Source organism: Hippopotamus amphibius, chromosome 8 (genome assembly GCF_030028045.1).
Source record: "Hippopotamus amphibius kiboko isolate mHipAmp2 chromosome 8, mHipAmp2.hap2, whole genome shotgun sequence".
Classification (NCBI taxonomy): domain Eukaryota; kingdom Metazoa; phylum Chordata; class Mammalia; order Artiodactyla; family Hippopotamidae; genus Hippopotamus; species Hippopotamus amphibius.
In genome coordinates, this window is record NC_080193.1 from 7,358,385 (window position 1) to 7,379,109 (window position 20,725).

Sequence of the window (20,725 nt, forward strand, 5' to 3'; positions counted from 1 at the left end):
TATTTACTCGATTCCCTTAGCCAGCGAACCCCTCATCCAATTCTTCACTGGCACTCTCTACTCTCTCATCTTCTCTGAAAACTTTCCTTTGTCATCTGTCACCTTTACAGAAAGAAAACATTTCTTAGTTTGCCAGTATCCAGCGAGGCCAGGGTGGTGAAAGAGAATGTTTATGAAACACCTTTGCTGCCTTCAGAGGGGCTGCGTGGGAGGAAGGGGAGGGAGGGGAGGGAGGGGACGGGGCAAGTCCTTTTAGAAGCTGGGGAAATTGGAAGGGAGAGCACAGACTGATTGTGGAGCAGAGCTGTTTAAGTGCCGGTGCTGAATTCCAACCCAAGTTAATCCAACAAGAAATACCCTTTCCAACCTAACCTTGGGACTTAGATTTGTACGAAAAACACCATGGGCATGAATCCTGAAGATGCATGCCATCTGACACAGCCGCAGCATGGTACTGCTGAGGGCAGAAACCTCTTGCTGTGGTTTTTTTTTTTTTTTTCTTTTGCCTTTTCCCTCGACTGCTGTGTTTGCCATGTTACAGGTCCTCCACCTGCCTTCGGGATTGAGGCTGTAGCATGAATTTGGCTGCAGCAGCAATACATCCAACCACACCTATTTCGATTTTAAATATAATAAATACAGTGAAGAAAACAGTAAGTCTTCAGTAAAGAGTCTAAAGAAAAGACAGCCAACACTCTGGGGTTTCCATCAAATGCCACACGGTCTCTGGATGAATTTCTCGAGGAGGTTGTAGTTGAGTTCATATCTGTAAGTTCCCATCTCACGTGGAGCTCTCTCTCTAGATGGAAACTTCATACTCTCTGGTTTCCTGCGAGAGAGAGAAGTACAGATCTGTTGACCCCTTGCGTGGCAGAGTGACTCATGAGCAGTTCTGGATATTCACCCTTCTCTGTATCCAAGACATTGGACATAGGACTTTGCAGTGCTCTTTACTCTGACCTTGACTTGCTTTTACCCATGGGTTATGGGAAAGTGGGTCACAAGAGGGGCTTGAAGAGTGCCTGTGTGTTTCTGCGTGTGTCCTGCCCTTCTGCCATTACCACGAGTGGAGCATGCCTCAATGGCCTTTAGCACCAGCAAGAAGATGAGAGTCATGCACAGCTGAGCTGTCATCAGCCAACTACAAGCCAGCCCCAGATGTGAAAGTGAGCACTGTTGAACCAGGACTACCACCCAGCTGAAACGAGCTGAAAACACTGTCCTATGGACTGATGAGCAAATTAATGCTTGTTGCTTTGAGTGACTGAGTTTTGGGATTGTTTGTTACTCAGTGTTATCATTGTGCTGGGTGACTGATACATATACTAATAAGGCTTAATAAGGTCTACTTTCTAAAATGCTATTTTTCATCAGCTTGACCTCCTTTTAGGGTTCAGAAACAAGCTACATACAATGTAAAATAACATATGACCTTGTCTTACCAGTGCCATATCTAAAATGACCACAACATGCAGGCAGCAACCAGTTCAATTTCTCCAATATTCACGGAGTGTGTGTAATATACTCCAGGCCCCTGGGGCAGAGGAGCAGGGAGATATAAGAAGTCATAGGCTTGGTCCCATGTCACTGTCACATGCTTGAATGGAGGTCTACAGTTCCCACTGGGTCAACACAGACAAGCAATTCTGTCTGTGTTTCATGGGAGATGGGAGTGTGGGGGACAGACTCTGAGGTGGTCCTCATGATCCCCACCCTCCTAGTATTCACATTCCTTGTCTGATCCCTTCCCCTTAACTGTGGGAAGCACCTATAATTTGCTTCCAAGCCACAGAACACAGCAGAAGTGCTAGGATGTCACTAACATTTTTATAGTATGTAGGACTGTGACTCTCTCTCTCTCTCTAGCTGACTTCGAAAAAGCAAGCTGCCATGTTGTGAGTTGTTCTATGCAGAGGAACACATAGAAAGGAACTGAGGTTGACAGCCTGCAAGAAACTGAGCCCCTCAGTCCAACAACCTGCAAGAAACTGGATGCCATCAACAACCATGTGAGCTTGGAAGTGGCTCCTTCCCCAGTCAAGCCTCAGATGAGACTGCACCCTTAACTGCCATCTTGATTGTAGCCGTGAGTCCTGGAGCAGAGGACACACATAAGCTGTGCCTGGACTCTTGACCTACAGAATCTATGGGGTAATAAATGTGTGTCCTTTCAGGTTCCTAAATTTGCAATAATATTGTTACACGTCAATCAAGAACCAACACGGGAGGTCAGAGTAAGCAGGAGTGAGGGAAGGTTAGCAGGGACAAGAAACAAGTCAAGTTTATGCCCCCCCACCCCCCACCCCCAATACTGGGAGATGAGTGCACATCATCACACAGTGCATTTGAAGGGTTGTGGTTCTGCAAAGTCATGACCAGCCTTCTGGCTCTTCACACATGCCACTGGGCCTTTGCATGTGCTCTCCCATCTTCTTGGCATCTTCTTCAACCACCATCTAAGTTCTACCTACCTTATATGTCTCAGCTTTACAACACTTTCTCAAAGATGCCTTCTCCCACCTCCTCCAAGTGTCCCCCATCATCACTCATAGCACCCTGTCCAATTTCTTTCATGGCCCTTTAAAATGATGATTTGTTGCAATCAAGATATTCACTGGCACATTTGATTATTTGAGGCTGAAGGAGAGGCAGGAAAGTATAATAGAGTTTGCATCCTGGCTGCAGGTTATGTGTTCTGGCTGTGTGCAACCTTGACCAGATCATTTTTCCTCTCCCTGAACCTCAGTGTCCTCATCAGTCAATCAGAAATAACTAGAGAATCTATCACAAAGTGTTACAAGGATTCAAGGAGACAATGCATTTAAGGTGCCTGGCCCATAATATTACTATTACTATTATTATTATTATCAATATCGGTCTCCTTTGTGAGATTATAATGGAAGGACTGTGTCTATTTTGTTCAGCTGTGTCCCTAGTACCAACACAAAGCTGCCCCTCAAATGTGTAGGAACAGTGCCCACAGCCATTCAATAGGGATGGAGTTTAATAAGATGTTCAGGAACGCTGCCCATCGCCACCAGGCCCCCGCAGGGCTTGGACCCAGCTCAGCCATCTCTCCCTGGGTCTTTGGTGCAGCCCCTTCTTTCTGTGACCATTCTGCTAAGAACAAACAGGGTTACAGGCTTGTCATCAGTTCCCCCAAAGAGCTGGGTTCCCCAGCAGTTATCTCAATAGGGGTCTTGGCAGGGATGAGGCAGGACCACTGGCCATGCCTTTCTGCAAACAGCACTGTGAGCAAAAGGAAATTAAACCTCCCGTTCCGATGTCGACGAATTCAGAGCAGACAAAGAGGGAGGCGCCGGGGACAGGAGAGAGGCGGACTTACCCCTGTCTCATAAATGGGGTTGTCGAACTCGGTCTCCACGGTGATCTGGCTGTAGGGGTGGGAGTACATCAGGGGCAGGCGGAGGTTGGAGTAGTAGCGGCATCTGGAGAAGAGACGGTAAAGGGAAGAGAAGTTACTTTTCCTGGACGAGGAGACACCTTCCAGTCCCGCAGGGGAACGTTGGGCGCCACTTCCTGAGCACAGGCACCTCCATGGATGACAAGCAGGCTGTGTGGAAACGGCCTCTGGTAGGTGAGAATGCAAGTGGGGTGAAAGCTGAACTCATAATCGCTCTCAACTTCTAACGCTGTCAGTGATCCCTACAGCCCTGGACCTCCCTTTACTGGAGTTTAATGTGTTTTCTCCTGTAAGATGAGACAAGTCTCTCTTTAGAGCAAACAGCAACAACAGTAATAATGCACATTTATTAAGCACATACTGTGTGCCTCAGAGCAGCCTTCCCTGACCACCTACTTAGACCTGGTCTCTGTTCCCACGTCCCGTCTCTTTCCTTTACTGTGTTTATTATAGTGTGTTGTAATGTGTGTATTTCTCCCCTTCCCCTTCCAGACTGTGAGCTCCACAGGCCAGGGACATGCCTGCCTCAGGGCCTTTGGACATGTTGCTTCTCTGCCTGGAATCCTCCTCTCCCAGATACTTGCATAGTTTGCTCACTGCTGCTTTCAAGCTGTTGCTCAAATGTCATTTCTCAGGGGGCCTCCTCTACCCCTCCCCTATTTAAAATGCAACCACTGCCCCACCCCAGCTCCCTTTTTCCTCTAAGTTTCCCTTTTCTCCCCGCATTTTTCACCTTCTAATGTACTACTTACTTTTACTTTATGCTTTACTTATTGTCTGTCTTCCTCCATTAGAACCTTGGCCCCACATGTCAACGATTTCCTTTTGTTTTGTTCACGATGTTCTTAGAGCCCAGAAAATGGCCCAGCACATAGTAGGTGCTCATAATTGTGAAATGGAGTGAATTTGTGAATATCCTAGCCAGAGATTAATATCTTCCTTCCTTATTAAAGGCAAGTTCTATGATCCCCAACACCTGGGACAGTGACATTAGATTGTCAATACATACATGTAGAATACGTGAGTGGATGAATCAGTGAATGAAAGAATGAAAGAGCCAGTGTGCCTGGCAATAGGAAATGTCTCTCTCCCATTACACATCAGCTCTGGACCTCCCTGGTGGCACAGTGGTGAAGAATCTGCCTGCCAATTCAGGGGACACGTGTTCGATCCCCAATCCGGGAAGATCCCACATGCCATGGAGCAACTAAGCCTGTGCGCCACAACTACTGAGCCTGTGCTCTAGAGCCCGCAAGCCACAGCTACTGAGCCCACGTGCCACAACTACTGAAGTCCGCACACCTAGAGCCCGTGCTCCACAACAAAAGAAGTCAATGCACTACGAAGCCCATGCACCACAGTGAAGAGTAGCCCCTGCTCGCAGCAACTAGAGAAAGCCCACGTGCAGCAATGAAGACCCAATGCAGCCAAAAAATAAATGAGTAAAAATAATAAAAATAAATTGGCTTAAAAAAAAATTCCACTCTGTGAGGTTAAGAGAGAGTCTGTGTGATCTGTCGCCCTCCTACCACGAAGGGTTGGTGGGCGCACAGTCTAAATATTCCTCCCAGAGTTGAACTGAACCACACCATCCCTTCAATCACACAAATGCTACTGTGTCTAAGAGCGGAGACCCTGAGGCTCAGAGAAGTGACGAGCCCAGTCCCCCAGCCCCACCTGAAGCCCCGTACCTGGTGATGTAAATGTAGGCTCCTCCCAGCAGTAAGGAGATGATGAGGACGGGGATGAAGATAGCCAGCGCCATGTTTCCCCCTTCCAGAGACGTCTCTGCTGCCGCTTCTGCTACTAAACACACAAGCCAGTGAGGGCACCTGGCTCCCAGGGGAGCGCCCGCCCTCCCAGCCCTGCAGCCACTCCAAGAGCTAATGTCACAGAGCCTCAGCCACTGGAGAACCATCTCCAGAAGGGAGAGGCGGCAGAGACTAGAGGAAATGGTGCTGGTTCTTTGCAACAGAGCCCAGATCCAACCTCAGATGGGGTGGTCATGGATGCTACCAAGAATTACACTCTTTTAACCCATTTTCTTGGGGGGGGGTGTTATCAGTTGATATCTGGTTAAAATCCAGTTCAAGAGAAGACTTGGAAAAAATCTTCAATGTGGTAACTGGAAAGGCAGATTTGCTTGACATGCGTAGAGAAGACGGATTTGTGTCTAGACTGGCAGGTCCCTCCCAGACCTGCTCAATCAGACCCTCCAGCAGAGGGTGCTGGGCAGCTGGGTCATCGCTTGGTACCGCACACCCTGTGATACCCTGATGGTGATGACCCAGTTTTCATTCTCAGAGGCTAGGGCTGCACACTCTCAGGTAACCCTCTCGGCCTCACCTGGAGGGTCCCGCTACCTCCCAGGTGGTTTGCAGAAATCACAAGAACTATGATGATTATTTTGGGGGTGGAGGGAGGGATGGGGGTGTTTTCCTAGCAAGGCTTGAGGGAGACCCCACATCCCTTCTGGACGCTTGACCTCCATTTTCCTCTGCCGTTCTCCACGGCCACGTCTATCAGAGCTCGGCTGTACGCCAATCTATAATCCGTTAACTGCCACTCTTTGGGTCTGAAAAATCAATCTTAATACCCATGATAAATGTGCGAGCACAGAACATTACAACGGCATCACGCCCTCCAAGCAACCCAGGCCTTCGAGACGTTCCTCATGGCTCGTTGGTTGATGGAAGCAAAGGAGCTGAATAGAGACTAACACCATAAATGCCCTCTTTTTCCAGTGGAGTGACTAACATGAGCTCTTCCCCTACATACGCACTTGAGCCCTGGCTCTGTCTGCTTAAATTAAAATGTCATCTGTTGCAAGGGAGAGCAACTAATGACATGTAATTCCCACCGCCCCAGATTCTAAGTGAACTATTTATTGTCAGAAAGATAAGTGGCTCCAAAAATAATTTTAAAAACTTGTCCAATTGGTTAAAACTTTTTTTTTAAACCAAAACAAAAAATATATATATTTTTCTGACACAACAGCCCAGTGAGTGGTTTTGTACCAAACGGAATGGAGGTTATACAGAATGCAGAACACTTTACATGTGGGATGCATTGAAAGGGGAGATTAAAAACAAAATCCTGGGTCTTTTCCAGCACCTGTTCCACATTAATAAATCTCACTTGGTAATTTCTAACAAAGAACAGAAAACAAGGAGGTGGGGGTCCAGGGACAGCTATTTTGGGGAAGAAAAATACGGAAGGGAAAACAGACCACAGAGCATTCCCTGGGGAAGACCCTTCCCTCCCGAAACCAGGAGCCTGCTCAGCGTGAAAGGTGAGGCATCCCTGGATTCAGTTCCCCAAATAGCACCACATGGTTGAAAAGTTTTACAAGAGGGGTATGTCTGTCTCAGGCACGTGGACTCCTAGATGTTTTCACCTTGTCGTCATGAACAGAACGGGTGTCACAGCTCTTTCAGGTCATAGTCAGGACTGTAAGTTGCAAATTCAATGACTTTTTTTTCTTTACAATATCATTTGTTTTGAAATTATCTTCAAGCAGTGTGAAGGCACAATTTTTGCTTAATTTTCTTTTAAGCACCTGGATAAGGATCCTAGGACTTTCCTTTGCTTTCCACCATTAGCTTGGTTTATGGGATTTTTTTCTTCATGGGACGGGACTCACCTTCTAAAGCGTGTTCAAAGCTGTCTTGATTAACTGAAAGAGAAATCGGAGCATTGGTCAATGTCAAGTGAATTCACTCTGTTTGCACGAAGCCCCCGCAAATTAGGTGCAAAAGTCCATGCCATGCTTTGCTAAAGTTAGTGCTATGGTTTTGTTTGTTTGTTTAATCTTAGGCTACTGGAATTAGTGGAAATGCCTGGACTCATGCTCTTCCTAAGTTCCTGAGAGAAGATGAGACAGATATGAAAGGAACAGGACAATAATTGCTGAACACTCTCCCTATGTCAGATACTGGGTGTTAAGAGCTTTATATAAAATTGCACACTTAACACTCACAACAATCTCATTAGGTAGATACTATTATCATCCCCGTTTAACAGATGAGCAGACACAGGTTCAGAGAAGTGAAGTGATTTCTCTGACACCACACAGCTTCTAAGTGACGGAGGTAGGATTTACACCTGCTTGCCTTTCTCGGGCTTCTGCTCTTAACTACACAGTTCTGGTCTCTTCAGTGTTTCTGTGCCCGGCAAAGGCAGATGAACGGTGAGGGGCAAGACATAGTCTCAAATTCAAAATCCTGAGCTCAGCCAGAGGTAAAATTGTTTTCCTGCTTTGAAATATACATTTATGTGAACCTAACTTCACTTTTATTCCATATTGATTTGGAATACAGGGTTTATTGTCCATATTTTCATTCATTCACTGCTACAGACTGCAACTCTCTGGAGTCCATTTTTCCCCCTGGGGTCCCTGTACAACTTCTCTGGAAGTTCAGGATGACGGGGCTGGCATCTTCATGCTTTGGCATCCCCGTCATCATGACAGCGGAGCATGAAAATATACCCACAGGGGCGGGGTTCAAGGATGCAAACCCCCAGAGTGAAGGGCTTCGATGGAAAGACGGCATGACAACATCATGGCAGGAGGTGGCCCCCAAAGGCCCAGCTATCATTGGGTCGTACCTAATACCAAGATTTCCTAATTAGAGCTTTGGTCAAAGTGACTCTCTGACTTTCATCATTACCATGTGATGATAACAAAACCAGCCGAAAAAAATAGTTTTTACTCATTAACTGACTGACTGCAGACATCTCTGGAGCCAGTGCATTAGGAAAACGCAAATATTAAGGCAGATGTTTTCTACCCCAGACATGAAAGGGACCTTGACTGCATGTCTGGGCGGGCACGAGCGTCCATGAAATCTGAGAAACGGAAGGAAATGTTGAACCTCTGAGAGTGATCAGTGGGCCCCGGGGGCACGTGCTAAGAGGCAGCTTCCTGGGCCCTCTCCTGAACGAGCCAAGGTGGCCTCCTTGGGGCCCCAGGGCCCCTGAGTCCCGGGGGGGGCCTCATACTGGTGCCCCGTTATTTCTCCAACTCAAGACCACGAGCGATGGACCCCACTTTTTTGGGGAAGAGGAAATGATTTATTATTTCCTTACAGAGTTGGCAGGCTGGTCTCAGGAGTGAAAATGGAGAGGAGAGAAAAGCGCAACGGTCTCCCAAGACAATGTCTTTCCTGCTTGACAGTGTGTTGTACCTGAGGGGCCGGGACCGACTCACCTGGTGGGGTTTCAAAGGCAGGGAATTTATAATTAGCAGAAGTGGGTTCAAATCCTAGATTTGTCTTGTTACCAGCTGTGTGGTTTTGGGAAAGCCACTTAACCTCTCTGAGTCTCTCTGTCTACATTTGTGAAATGGGTATGCTGACTCACCTATCTCAGCGTATGGTCATGAGGCTTCAGTGAGGGGATTCAGGGAAGATTTTATTTTAAAAAATTTTTTGGCCATGCCACATGCGTGGCATGCAGGATCTTAGTTCCCTGACCAGGGATCAAACCTGTACCCCTGGCATTGGAAGTGCAGAATCCTAACCACTGGACTGCCAAGAAATTCCCGAAAATCTTTTTTATATAGGTGAAATTCACATAACATAAAATTAACCATTTTAATTCAGTGTCCAATTCAGGGGCATTTAGTACATTCACAATGTTGTGCAGGCATCACCTCTATCTAGTTCTAAAACATTTCCATCATCTCAAAAGAAAGTTCAGTATCAATTACGCAGTGACTCCTCCCTCCCCCCAGCCCCTGGGGAGGGCTAATCTGAGTCCCATCTCTATGGATTTACCTATTCTGGATATTTCATTCGAATGGAATCATACAATATGTGACCTTTTGTGTCTGGCTTCTTTCCCTGAGCATAAGCTTTTCAAGGTTCATCCACATTGTAGCATGAACTGGTACGTCATTCCTTTTCACAGCCGAACAATACTCCCTTATGTGAACACGCCACGGCCTGCTTATCCACTCACCAGCTGATGGACATTTGGGTGGTTTCCATCTTTTGTGACTAATGCTGCTATGATCATGTGCACGAGTGTTGGTTTGAATACCCGTTTTCAATTACTTTGTGCTTACACGTAGGAGGAGAAATTCTGGCCAGGGAAATATTTTTAAGCCTTAATGCTGAACTTCATGAACAGGCATTTGGGGATCCACTGAAGTTTCTATGGGTTTCCAAGTAGAAATGTAAAACTGCATGTTTCTTTTCCCCGAGGGAAGAGAATTCAGCGCTTTCTGCCTGATTCTCAAAAGGGTATTAACATCATAAAAGTTAAATCCACTTGCCTAAAGCATTGAACATATTTAGGATATGATTATAAATTCACACCTCAAAGACTCAGGTAAATGGATCCAAATCTCACTAGGTGTGTCATAGCTTAATTTCAGCTATGAGTGGTTCACTGATTCTAAAATACATTTCCAGTCTTTTCACCGTCTCTGAGATGGGGGGTGTCTTACAATCACTGGGGTGTTATCATTGCTGCCACCAGGGGGTGCTCACGATACCTGTGCTTGAGCGATCACCAGCCCAGGACCATCTGTACTTGCAGGATGGGTGTGAGCATCTTGGGAGAACGCCCCAGAGGCGACAAGGGGACACCCGTCACCCTTGGGAACCAAGTGGTTGTGAGAAGAGGGTGCGGGAGGCAGAAAATGTTTAAGCCACGCTGTCCAAGCAGGAGTCAAAAGCAGGCTGCCTCTCTGTTATGATAAACATCTAAGCTCTTTTAGCAAGTATGAACAAAAATGCTAAGCAAGGAGAAGGCACCATGTCATAGTTTAATTGGCAGCCACGTCCTTTCTCAGTGGTGCAGAAAATAACAGTGATGTCTTAGATTTAGTGAAACACAGTAGCTCGGCTTTTTAGAGCAAATTCAGACTCGCTGCATGTCAGTCCTTACATCTCTGGGTCCTTCGTTCCCCAGGACTCCGGGGGGTGGGGGGGTGGTTTCTTTACCTTTACAGACGGGCAGTGGCCCATTCCAGTGGGATGGCTGGCCCAGGATGCATCGAATGGTCACTTCGCCCATGAGCTCGAAGCCCTCATAGCACATGAAGGTGAGGGACTCTCCTGGCAGGTAGAGTCGTTTGTACAGGATTTGGTACCCATTTTCAGGTAACCCTGGGTTGTCACATGCCAGGGACTCCTCCGCTGAAATGCAAGCCAAAAGGAGCTCTGGTGAGACAATGCAAATCTTTGGGGACTCCTACTCAGATCCTGTGTGATCTGAGGCCAGTCTCTCCAGCATCATTTCTTTGCATCCCCGCCTTGCACTGAACTGTTGCCCATTCCTCAAACTCACCTTTCCCTCTCCCACCTCTGGGCATGGGTTACACATGGGCACAGTAGGATATACTAAGCTGTGGAATCTGTGTTAAAAATCTGGGTTCTGCTACTTACGAGCTGTGTGACCTCCAGCAAGGGTCACGACCTCTCTGAGCCTCAGTTTCCTCATCAGTAAGATGGGGATAATAGCAGTACCTATCTCACAGGGACTTGGAAGCTTAAATAAGGAAGTGTGCGCAAATGCTTAGCATGCCCTTGAAATGCAGGTGCTCAGTAAATAATGGACGGCAGTGTCACTAAATAATGAACTATTCCTCCTGCTTCTCACCGTATACCTCACCTGCCCACCCAGCCTGGATAAGTCTTGTCTTTCAATACTCAGTCCTTATGCCTCCTCCTCCAGGAAGCCTTCCCGATGCCTCCTACCCCTAGGTGAGTCACTAGTCTCTCCGGCTCTTCCTCCACCACAGCACTGCAAACACTGTATTGTATTTAATTGTTTACTATCAGTCTACCTCAATGGAGACGAGCCTGTTAAGGCATCCTTGAAGCTCAAGGCCTGGTATACAGTAGGGTCATAAATGACCCTAACATATACAGTAGGAGCATCATAAATGACGCCTGCTAGCTTAAGACTTATTGGACAGTTGAACCTGCCAGTTTAACCTGTTCCAGGGCCAGAGTGTGATCTAGTTCCTTTTCAGCACCTGGATGGAATGGACAGCCAGCAAAAACTGCTTTGCACACAAGACTACACATCCTGAAACATTAAAACATTTTTGTTATTAAAAATTTAAGCTATGGTAAAATCTACATAATATAAAATGTACCACCTTAACCACTTCAAGTGTACTGTTCAGTAGTGTCAAATATATTCCCAAACACTTCATCTTCCCAAACAGAACCTCTGTCCCCACTAAACACTAACTCCACATCTCCCCTCCCAACCAGCCATTGCCAACCACCATTCCGCTTCTGTCTCTACGAATCTGACTACTCTAGGAACTGCGTATAAATAGAATCATCCAGTACTTGTCTTTTTGTAACTGGCGTATTGCACCGAGCATACTGTCCTCAAGGGTCACCCATGTTGTAGCACGTGTCAGAATATCCTTTCTTCTAAAGGCTGAATCACAGTCCACTGTATGATAGACAACACTTCATCCATCCATCCATCCATCAATGGACACTTAAACTGCTTCTCCTTTTGGCTATTGTGAATAATGCTGCTATACACATGGGTGTGCAGACACCTCTTTGAGACCCTGCCTTCAATTCTGTGGGTAGATACCCAGAAGTGGAATTTCTAGACCATACAGTAATTCTACGTTTAACTTTCTGAGGAAGCCACCGCCCCGTTTTCTACAGCGGTGGCACCACTTTACATTCCCCAAAACAGAACAGGGTTTCAATTTCTCGACGCCAAATCCTAAAACATTTTTTTCCATCTGGATCTTGCTCTGCTGTGTGAAGACCCAAGTCTTTACACACCACAGCTGCACCTGCCATATGTGTTTCGGAGAAACAAGCTTCTGTCAACAGCTTCTGATACTTGATTAGTGAAACTGTCAGAAGAGATGATGTGCTGTCTCTTTCACCTGAAGGAGTTCTGTAATATCTGAGTGACTTTTACAACTTACTAGTTCATCCCCCAGCGGGTCCTCAGTTGAGAACAGGGAGCAGGTGGGTCTTTTATTATTTCATATCCAATGATTCTGCTGCGCTTGGAGAAGAGGCAGGGTCTCCAGACTGGGCTATCAGGGCTTTGCCCACCTGCTTCCTCCTCTCTCTAGAATGGTTCTTACTTTACATTGAACTAGTCACTTTTGCCAGATGGGTTGTACTATTTCATCCCTTCATGCTTTGCTTATGCTGTTCCCTCTGTCTGAAATGCCCTTCCCCTTCCTATCTAAAGGAGAGTGCAGTGGAACCGCTAAGACAGCCCTTAATAATCTTCACCTGCTGGTATTAATGCTCTTTGAAGCACTTTGTAGCAGGACCTGTGGCTCACTTCCAACCAATAAAGTGTCAATACAACAAAGATGAAGGGCTGCCACTTCCGTGAGGATGTTACACAGACTGCAGCTCTGTCTTGCTAGCAGCCTCTCTTACTGCCTTTGGAGGAGTGACTGGCCCTGTTTTGAGCTGCCCTATGGAGAAGCCTACGTAGCAAGGCATTGAGGGTGACCTCTGTACGGAACTGAGTCCTGCCATCCACCAGGCAATCTTGGAAGTGGATCCTTCCCCCATCGAGCCTTCGGATGAGACCCCAGCCCCAGGTCTCTCTTGTGAGAGATCCTGAACTAAAGGACCCAGTTAAGCTGTTCCCTGACTCCTGACCCATAGAAACTGTACGATAATAAACATGGGTTGTTCCAAGCATCTTATTTTCCAAGACAGATCTCAAGAATCCCCCCAAGGCCCCAGATCTGTCCCCAACAACATGAACTCCCCTGTCCTTGGAAGCCTGTTCTGTAACCTTCACAGACCTCCATCACAGCTTCAGAATCTTTTACGGCACTGTTTGACTCTCGCCTTGGCCAGGCTCTCCCAGGCTGGAAACTCATCTAATATCCATGCCAGCAATGCCAGTGCCCAGCACAATGCCTGGATCACAGGAAGCATTCACTCATTAGGTCAATACATGTTTACTGAACACCTATTATATGCCAGCTCATAGGTAGCACTGAGGACACAGAGGTGAATAAAATAGTTCCTGGCCCCAAGCAACTTGTGGATGGGAGGCACAGAGTATAACAAGTCCCAACTAGACCCTACGTCTCTGTGAATTTGACCAATATATGGGCTATACTGAGCTTGTGCAAATCAGGGTATTTTATGTAATAATCTAAATTTCTGGCTTCTTCTGAAACACTGGAAGATCGGGCAATACTGGGTGCACATAGCTACACAGCAATGATTGTCACCTGGAGCCCAAGCACTCAACTCACATGGCATTGATGAGAAGCTGTCCCCCTTAGACAAGAAATATGTTCCCGACTTAGCCGCAATCCCTACCACTCCCTATTGTCCTACACAAGGTACCTGCCTGACATTTAGGAAGGCACTTCAATGTATCACCTTTCCAATGAACAAATGAATGAATGACCATGTTTCAGTGACAGTAATCACCACTAATGAGGAATTTGGGCTTGGATCTCTTTGAATAGCTAGGTCAGCAGGGACCTGGCTTACAGGGTTCCTAAGGTTCCTACGGTAATTCAATAGCAGCCCTCATCAGGGGTGAAGAACTGTTTTCCTCGCAATCTAGGAAGCCAGCCTGTAGAAAGGGACTTGCTGGGTCCCTGAGCAGCAAAGGGTGCATTTTGCATGACAATGTAGATGTACATTGGCAGGCAGTCGTGCCTTTATTCAGAAAACATGTAACGAGTGCTTACTGCACGCCAGGCAGCTCGCCCATCAGTGGAGTCAGAAGGCGAATCAGACACTATTCCTGCCCTCCAGAGACCACGGTCTTGATGCTTTAAGGGGGCAAACACATGTAAATGGGCAATTTAACAAAAAGAGATGGCAGTTGCTGTCAGAGAGAGAAGCTCAGAAGAGTGAGGGGCACCTGGAGGAGACCCCCTAACTGCAGGGGGCGGGGGACTGTTAGAGCAGCGGAGGGAGGGAGACAGAGATACAGACAAGCGTCCCCTTGAGTTCAGACTCCCGGAAATGAGGCACCAGGTGGTTCAGCCGATGCTTGACCAAAGCTAATCCCTCCGCTAACCCAAGGTCATTCTTATGCTTGAAGTTCACCCATGGGCACTTAAGAGCAGCCTGGACATGCAGTCAATGTTTCTGTGTCTGGACTCCCAGTCAAACCACAATGCCTTCCTTCAATCAATCATGGGAACCCTTAAAGATAGCATCGTATTATGTGTCCATGCAAGACACCTAGGAGGACTGGTTAGGTATCATTAACTGGTAAGGTATCACTAACCTTGCAGAATGTTCCTGGGGTATGAAGTATTGTTTTAAAAACAGATTGGGCATGCATTACTTTTATAATATACACAGGTAACATCCTGACCCAAAACCTGCACCTGTGTTCTAATGATTCCTCTGAAAGTTTGATCTTCAACTTGGCTGGGCTCTTTGGAGCTGGGGTTGGCCTTTACTCACTGCTGTATCTGTTTTCAGCAGCCTGGCATACAGTAGGTGCCTAATAAATGTTTCTGGAAAGACCTTATATCAATTGAATTGAAAGAAGATGACAAAATAGAAGTTCTTGGGCTCAAGCACCTGATGGCCTGGGATTCAGATCCTAGTTTTGCACTTGCGGGTAAGACATTTGACCTCTGCGAACCTCAACTTCCTCATCTGTGAAATGAGATATCTCATAGGGTCACTATGACGATAAAATGAGCTCATGCAATGAGAGGTGTGCAATATATAGTAGCACCCAATAAATGCCGGTTATTTTTGTGGGCTTTACAATTTTGGTCATATTTTCATCCCAACTGTACTACTGTTTACTTAATCTTTTTAAAAATTTTCTTATTTTTCTTTTGAAGTAGAAAAGAATAGCTTCATTGCTTTGCCAGGCAAAGGGGTCCACAGTGGGCTAATGCCCTCAAAACGGTGTGTCCCAACCTGGAAGGGGTAGTGAGAAGTTTTATATGGTTCAGTACAATGGTTCAAAGAGGGTGTGATCCGCTCATGGACATTCTTCTGATTAGTTGGTGGTGAGGTAACTTATTTTTCCATTTAAACAGTGCTATATAATTTAGCCTTCCCCCAAATTATAACATTCTTATATCACAGGTTTCAAATGGCAGTTTTGTTTTTTAAAATTTTCTTAACATTGAAAAGTTAACCTGGGGACTGTCTAAAGCCATGCTTGTATCACCAATGGAGTATATATATATTCCTTGGGAAATGCAGGCCAGTGCACTGCACTTTACAGTTTAGGAACTCCCAGAGTCTAGAATTCACTTTTTGGGTTCTTAAAAAATTTTTTTCAGTCTGGCGGACATTTGCTCTGTCCCTGTGTTCCAGGCTTGTGCTAGGAGCTGGTGTAGAGTGGGGAACGAAAGAAGCACGGCTCCTATTCTCCCAGGACTCAGTCTAGTGGGGAGATGAACAGTTATCAGATAATTACAACCCAGTGCTTGGTAGCAGCTGTGATGGGAGCAGCACAGAGCAGAAACCTCACTGAGCCGGTCAGCGGTGGGAAGGGCAGGGAAGGTTTCTAGAGGAAACCTGGAAATCCAGTGCTCTACTGGGAGAGAGTGAGGCCTCAGGCCTCAGGTAAATGCTGATCTGATTCCTCAGCTTCCCACCCTCCTGAAAATCTAGCTTCCCAGTAAGTCATCCTTAAGAGAAGACACACACACAACACAAAAGTGTATTATCTACAGTGTAGCAAAGTGGCCAGCAGGTGGCACTGGCAACTCAGAAGGATTTCCCCACAAACGTTCCCTGGAATTTTCTTTCATAAACAAACAGATTAACGAGTACAACAAATCTTTACTGAGCACCTTCTATGTGCCAGGCACTGTTCCTGTTCCTGGACACACAATGATTAGCAAGACAGACATGGCCCCTGCCTTCGTAGAACCTAACGTCCATGTATTCCACACATATTTCCTGTAGCAGGCACTGTCCTGGCCCCGGGGAGATACAAAGTGACAAAGGACAGAGTCTTAGACCTGGAGGTGAAGGAAGATATCGACAGCAGGTACAGGAAGATGACGGGGAGGCATCCCCAGCTGTTCCCACCTGGCTTCATACTAGAATCACCCTAAGTTATTTAGGGAGCTGGCTCTGCCCCCTAAGGTATTTTAGTTGCCCAAAGTATTCTTTTTAAAGCTCCCCAGGTGATTCTAAAGTCCAGCCAGCAAAGAAGACATACTGATGGCCAATAGGCACATGAAAAGATGCTCAACATCACTAATTATTAGAGAAATGCAAATCAAAACTACAATGAGGTATCACCTCACACCGGTCAGAATGGCCATCATCAAAAAGTCTACAAATAACAAATGTTGGAGAGGGTGTGGAGAAAAGGGAACCCTCCTACACTGTTGGTGGGAATGTAAATTGGTACAGCCACTATGGAGAACAGTGTGGAGGCTCCTTAAAAAACTAAAAATAGAGCTACCATATGATCCAGCAATCCCACTCCTGAGCATATATCTGGAGAAAACTCTAATTTGAATAGATACACGCACCCCTATGTTCAGAGCAGCACTATTTATAATAGCTAAGACATGGAATCCATCTAAATGCCCATCGACAGATGAATGGATAAAGATGTGATACACACACACACACACACACACACAGGAATATTACTCAGCCATAAAAAGAATGAAATAATGCCATATGCAGCAGCAACACAGAAGGACCTAGAGATTATCATACAAAGTGAAGTTAGTCAGAGAGAGACAAATACCATATGATATCACTTATATGCGGAATCTAAACCAATGATACAAATGAATTGATTTACAATACAGAAATAGACTCCTGAAGTCCAGCCAGAACTTTAGCGTTGAAGAGTTTAGGGCTCAGAACTGCAGCTCTGGTGTCTTGGCATGGTTAACAAATTAATCATTTGATCCACTAATTTCCAAAATATTCAAATACCCACTTTGTACCAGATGATTTGCGAGTATTATTTCTAATCCTCCCCTAAATCCTTAAAGATGGTAATAGTACTGACCAGAATAGCCAACATTTCCTGAAAGCATCCTATGAGCCAGGCACTACTTGGAGTTTTTATATCTATAAACTCAGTTAATTATTACAACAAGCCCAAGGCACAGACATTACTATGACTGTCCCCATTTTAGACTGGAGCACATGAAGCACAGAACTGTTGGGTATCCCGCTGGGTAAACTGTCAAACTAGTTAGTGGAACAGACAGGATTCAAATCCAAGTGGTCCAAGGTCACTGTGAATCACAGCATCATACAGCCATTTTACAGATGAGGAAACTGAGGCTTGGGGGAAGGTCTCTTGTGAAAGGTCCCACAAGAAGGAAGTGGCTAAGTTACGATTCAATTCTCTGCCTCCAAAGTCAGTCCGATTCAATCCTGACCCAACCATCAGTAAGAGTCTGAGAAGAATTCCACATGGACTTCCCTGCCAGGAGCCAGCTGTCTTTGAAGGCATCTGTATCTATCCTCAGCTCCCAGAAGATGGCAGGAAAGTGATGAGGGAAGTGACTTAAATTTGAAACTGGAGGTTGGGATCTGCTATGTGATCACCTCATGTCTCTGGACTTCACTTTTTCCTGCCTGTTACCTATACAGACTGGACCAAGACCTCACCCTTAAGCTGAGACGTGGCTGGGCAATGATATTCCCACTCCGAGCATGTACTCACACTTTGAGATAAGACTGTCTAAGGAAGGTTTTCTCAACTTAGATGCTACTGACACTTTGGGCTGGGTAATTCTCTGTGGTGGGGCTGTCCTGTGCCCTGCAGGATGGTGAGGAGCACCCCTGGCCTCTGCCCACTAGATGCCAGTAGCACTCCTCTTCCCCTGCTGTGACAACCAAAGATGTCTCTAGAAATTGTCACTGACAACTGTCCCCTGGGGAGCAAATTCACCCCTCGGTGAGAATCACTTGTCTAAGGTTTAAACAATTCTGATGGCAATCCGTATGATTTCATCCTGTCCTCTCCCAGGAATTCAAGTGAGTTGGACTGACGGTCTTTTAGACATAATCACAAACCTACCCTCATTTTCATCTTCCTCCCATTCCCCCCTCTCTTTAAGTATAGGAAAAAGTGTACATTTTTGGAGCACATTTGTGCGAAATGCTCAAAACCAGGTTCCTTGGGTACTGCTATGAATGATTTGTAATATACTCTACAGTAGTGGAGCACGGAAACCGAGTGGTAATTAGCAACCAATGTTGACTGAGCACGTATTATATGCCAGACACACTGTTATGAGTGTCTGTATTGACGACTGGCCTGATCATTCTTTCTGATGAGGACACCGGCTTCGGCTTGTTCTAAGTCACACAGCTGGCAAGTGGCAGGACTGGGATGCACACCTGCCTTGCTGGATTTGAAGTCCTGTGCACTTAATGGCTCTGCTATAATGAAGGGCCCTTCTCATGTCCAAATCCCCTGGGCTATCAGGAATTGCTCTGAGCTACTGCTTTCTCTGAGACAGGAATTTCTAAATGAAGACAGGCACCCAGCTAGAGCTCGGCACGCTGGCTGAGGTGAGGCCGCTGGGGTTAATTGATCAGTGGGAACTTTCACTGTGGCTACTGTCTGGCCATGTGGGTTCTATCCAGGTTGGGAAATCTCCACGTCTCACATTTGTGATGTCCTGGGGGCAGGGCTCTGAAGGGCCAGGGCCTCCTTGGGAATCTCTATGTGCCTCCCTGGAGAGCCATCCATAAACCCTCGCTGACTCTGTCATGGCCTCATTACTTTCCGTGGTGTGGTTTATATCTTCTGGATGGGATCCCCGGCAGCCCTCTGCCACGCTGCCACCGAAGAAGGGAAGTTGCCACAAAGCCATGAAGCACAGTAAAGACCATGTTAGCATTGCTAACAAGGACAATGACAGAGTAACAAATACTGTCGTTTTTTGAGCCACCTGGCCCAAGGGATACAAGAAGTGATTGGATACATTCCCAACAAGCGAGGAATGTGTTTGAGTCTATGAATGTATAAACAGATCATTTTGAAAAACTGCAGCAAGTGCTGTGTAGCTATAGGAGCCCAGGGAACCCAGAGGAGAGAAACATGACCTAGCCTAGGCAGTCACGGAGGCCTTCCTAGAGGAGGTGACACTGAGGAGTCATTGTTACTCCTTTCATAGGCTTGTTTCTCCTCCCCCATCTTCAATAGACCCCAGACTCTCTGAGAATATGGATTGTGTCTGTTTACACATTGCTGCATTTTGCCTGTATTTTCAGGGCTTAGCACCATTGTTCCCAAACTACACACCATGGCGCCCCTGGGTGCCACCACAAACTCACAGGAGTGCTGTGAGATTTTTTAAAAATCTTGAGGCGACACAGTGACATCTTCCAGCCCCTTGTGAACTCCTAGCTTGAGGAAGTTCATAGTTTTAACATCAGATTGAGCTACATTTTTTTTTAAACCAAATTTAAATTACTTATTAGCCCAGCATTTCCCAGAGTGTGTACAGAATACTAGTCTCAGCGGAGCTACATTCTTTTTGATAAAGCCCCATCTTTGGAAATCTAGGTTTTCTGTGGTTGCTGTGCTAAAAAGCAAGAACTGTGACAAAATCAGTGTGGAACAGGAGATGCAGATGTCAGAGTCCAGCCCGATGCTATGAGTTTGAGAAGTTTGACAGAGCCCAACGGGCACACACATCCCCACAGTAGTAATTGCATTATTACTGTAATTGTAAATAAGTGTTATATAAGAACAAAGTAAAAATACAATCTTTTCTCTCAATTTATGTGCATTGCTTTTTCAAGCAGCTACTAACTTGTCAGGATATAGCTACTTGTGAAGTGGTTTGGCCCTAAGTGCTTAATAAATAGAACTGTTAGGTGTTCTGGTCTAGAAAATCTACAAAACAATCCTGACACCCTAAAGATACTGTGAGTTGAGAAAGTTTGGGAACCTCTGTCTTAGCATCAGCCTGCAGATGAGGACTTGTTAAATGACTGAATGACATCCAACAACCCTGCCCAGTAGGAAGTAGTAATCCCTTTTCACAGATGGGGGCCCTAGGCCCAGATAGGGCAAGCTATCTGCCCAAGGTCACCCAGCAGAGCTGGGGGTGTGTCTGATGGCAAATCTCAGACTCTTCCCTCTATCTACTCCTGACCTGTCTGTTCTTGAAGTGGCCTGGGATAAATGGACCAGGAGTGAAAAGACATGGCTTTGAGTCCCAGCTGGACCAAACTATGGCATTGGGCGAGTGACTGTGAACATAGGCTGCAGACATCTTGAGCTTATACAATTTGCCATCTGCTTCATGAGCTTGTTGGTGGGATATCTTGGTCAACAGTAGAACCCCAGAGCCTGGGCTGCAGAATATGAGGTAGGAAGAAGACACTT

The 20,725-nt window shown here is 46.1% G+C and overlaps 1 protein-coding gene across 1 annotated transcript in view; it reads right to left on the minus strand.

The window, feature by feature from the left end:
- Positions 1-799: 799 nt before the first annotated feature.
- SEZ6L (seizure related 6 homolog like) overlaps positions 800-20,725 on the minus strand; it is a 129,826-nt gene continuing 109,900 nt past the window's right edge. The window contains exons 13-17 of the mRNA XM_057746458.1: positions 10,375-10,569; positions 7,068-7,100; positions 5,116-5,230; positions 3,347-3,449; positions 800-829 (exon numbers count right to left, since the gene is read on the minus strand). Coding sequence (XP_057602441.1) covers positions 800-829; positions 3,347-3,449; positions 5,116-5,230; positions 7,068-7,100; positions 10,375-10,569 — 476 coding nt within the window. The remainder of the gene's footprint in view (positions 830-3,346; positions 3,450-5,115; positions 5,231-7,067; positions 7,101-10,374; positions 10,570-20,725) is intronic.